This window comes from Penaeus vannamei, chromosome 15, assembly GCF_042767895.1.
Source record: "Penaeus vannamei isolate JL-2024 chromosome 15, ASM4276789v1, whole genome shotgun sequence".
Taxonomy (NCBI): Eukaryota; Metazoa; Arthropoda; class Malacostraca; order Decapoda; family Penaeidae; genus Penaeus; species Penaeus vannamei.
The window spans coordinates 13,308,304-13,310,803 of record NC_091563.1 but is presented as its reverse complement, the minus strand read 5'-3'; the positions used below and the strand labels follow the sequence as shown (position 1 = coordinate 13,310,803).

The following is a 2,500-nucleotide window of genomic DNA, read 5'->3' as shown; positions in this document are numbered from 1 at the left end:
ATGGGGCCCATGTACGAGGCCTCGGGTATCATGGAGGTCATGTTAGCCAGGCCGTGCCCGATGTACCGACAGCCGCGGCCGAGGGACTTCTTCATCCGACGACTGGCGCGACGCATGTTCTGTCGGGGAAAATGGGAATTAGGTTGTGTTTGCTTCGTGGACCTATCGAAGAAAACGGGAATTGGGTTGTGTTTGTCCTGTCGAGGAAAACGGACATTGGGTTGTGGTTGTTCTGTCGAAAAAATGGGGATTTGGGATAGTTATTGTTTGTATATGTGTGTAGTGTGTACAATGTATTTGCGTGTGCGTGTGTGTGATGTGTGCAAATGCGTGTGCGTGCATGCGCGCGTGTGTGTAAGTTCGTTCATTCAGATAAAGTCAAAGGTCACAGCTGGAAATGTCAAATATTTACCGAGAGGTGGTCAAATATGCTAAATCAATTATTCTATTACTGGTAAATCATCATCTTTCAGGTGGTATAGCATTACAGCATCAGCACTGTTCAGCCTGCAGACTTTCGGTATGCAACATTCGCTATTAACCTACGTAAGCCAGCACGTGTGACGCCATGACCTATGAGAAAAGACGGCAGCATTTACTCGAAATACACCCTTCCATGCCTAACCTAAGTAAATACCCGCATCTACTGGTGACTATAAGGGAAATCATTGTAAATAACAATCCTACATTCAAAAACAAAAACAATAGCAAGCGCTCGGACACACGCAATAAACCTCAGAACTCGAGGCGGCTTATTGTTGTGTGCTGGAGACACTACAGGACAAGGAACAGTTCACTTAATTCGCCGCACTTGCTGCCTGATCAACGCCGCATTAGCGCTCTTGGGCCCCGAGCACCCGGCCGCCTGCCTTGGATGTTGCCGATCCCCCTGGCTGTGTTCTGCGCTGTGCCGTGGCGGGCATCCAGCTGGGTTGTGATTTTACCCTGGGGTCATGGGTTGAACGGCCAAATGCAAACTCGCATGCACAAATACTTCGCCATATGAGAATATGAGAAAGATATGTGCGTGTTTGTTGTTGGGTTATGTGTGTGTGTGTGTGTGTGTGTGTGTGTGTGTGTGTGTGTGTGTGTGTGTGTGTGTGTGTGTGTGTGTGTGTGTGTGTGTGTGTGTGTGTGTGTGTGTGTGTGTGTGTGTGTTTAAACATATTTGCGTTTGTGTGCATAACAGAGACTATCAATAAATCACTTGATACAGTTTACTTCAGAAAATTAGAATTAGACCAAAAACAGCCTCTTCGTCACTTACTAGTACTAAGGGGCTAAGAGAATCAGTGGTACAGAGACCTTATGATTTACTTAATCGCATTCAGTCTAGTAAGAACGAGTAGTGGATGTTGCTAAAGAAAGCGAATGCTTAGTATGACTCGCATTCGGCCACAAGTCGTAATGCAATTTACTTTGCCATTTGGGTCCAAACCTTCCTATTTGTCATGATTTTTTTTTTTTTTTTTTTTTTTTTGTGTGTGTGTGTGTGTGTAAAATCTTAAAGTAAGATCACACATATGTGTCTGCACTAACATTTAGCATGTGTTTATTGTTCATGACTCACCCGAGACAACAGAATGAGGTCTAGAAATGTAGCAAGTCATGCACCAAAACAAAACAAAATATAGCCAACTACCTTCTTCCTGGGCCTCCTCTTCTTCGACACCAGAAACGACGGCTCGCCCCTGGACCCCGCCGCCTGGTCGTCTATGCAGTGCTTGGTTCTGAACGACACTTTCTTGGACAATTTAGGCTTCTTGAAAACGGTTCCACGACTACTGTCTTCCTCCTGAGTGACTTCCTCTGTGATCAAGAACTGTTTGTCTTCTTTCCTGGGTTTCCTCTTCCAGCTGAGACCTAAGAGCAAGCGTAGGAGTCGTAAAAGTTTTTTGCGTTTGTCTTGCCTGTGCTTTTTGCAGGGCTGAAGATCGGAGTCCTCATTTTGCGTCGTGTCGGGGGAGGTTTTATTGTTCGCACACTTCTTGCAGGCATCTTCTATCTTCTGCGGGGGCGCTTCTGAATTCAGGGGCTTTTCCCCCGACGACTCAGACGTCTGCGCTGGTTCGTGGTCCTTATCACTATTTTTGTCCTTCTCAAGGACTGACTTGTTTTGAGAAACACTGTTGTCTTGGTTCGTTTTTGAGGCCTCGACTTTGCGTTTATTTTCTTCGCTGACGGTCTGTTTCGTTTTATCCTGCACCAAATTCATCTTGTTGAATTGTTCCAGGACTTGACAGACGCTAGAAACTTCGCCTTCGCCGCTGTTACTAGACTCCCGCTCAGCTAAGATCTTCAGCACCTGCAGCCCGACGATGGAATTTCTCCGCAGCGAAACGTTCTCATAGTCGTGTCCCTTTTTGGCCCTGAAGCTTCTCGAGCGACCAACAGCGACCCTCTGCGGCGAGCGGGTTTCCTTCGAGGAGGGAGACAAGCCTGACTGAGAAGCATTTGTAGGGATGTTCCTCCTCCTGCGTGTGGGCGTGACGGGCGGTCC

The 2,500-nt window shown here is 47.0% G+C and overlaps 1 protein-coding gene across 3 annotated transcripts in view; it reads right to left on the bottom strand.

Annotated features, from left to right (window-relative positions):
- The window catches only part of LOC113807665 (transcriptional regulator ATRX homolog), an 18,291-nt gene that overhangs the window by 304 nt on the left and 15,487 nt on the right, over window positions 1-2,500 (bottom strand). For all 3 annotated transcript variants that reach the window (XM_027358976.2, XM_027358977.2, XM_027358979.2), the window contains exons 2-3: window positions 1,643-2,500; window positions 1-119 (exon numbers count right to left, since the gene is read on the bottom strand). The exon at window positions 1-119 is cut by the window's left edge and continues 304 nt beyond it; the exon at window positions 1,643-2,500 is cut by the window's right edge and continues 274 nt beyond it. In XM_027358976.2, coding sequence (XP_027214777.2) covers window positions 1-119; window positions 1,643-2,500 — 977 coding nt within the window. The remainder of the gene's footprint in view (window positions 120-1,642) is intronic.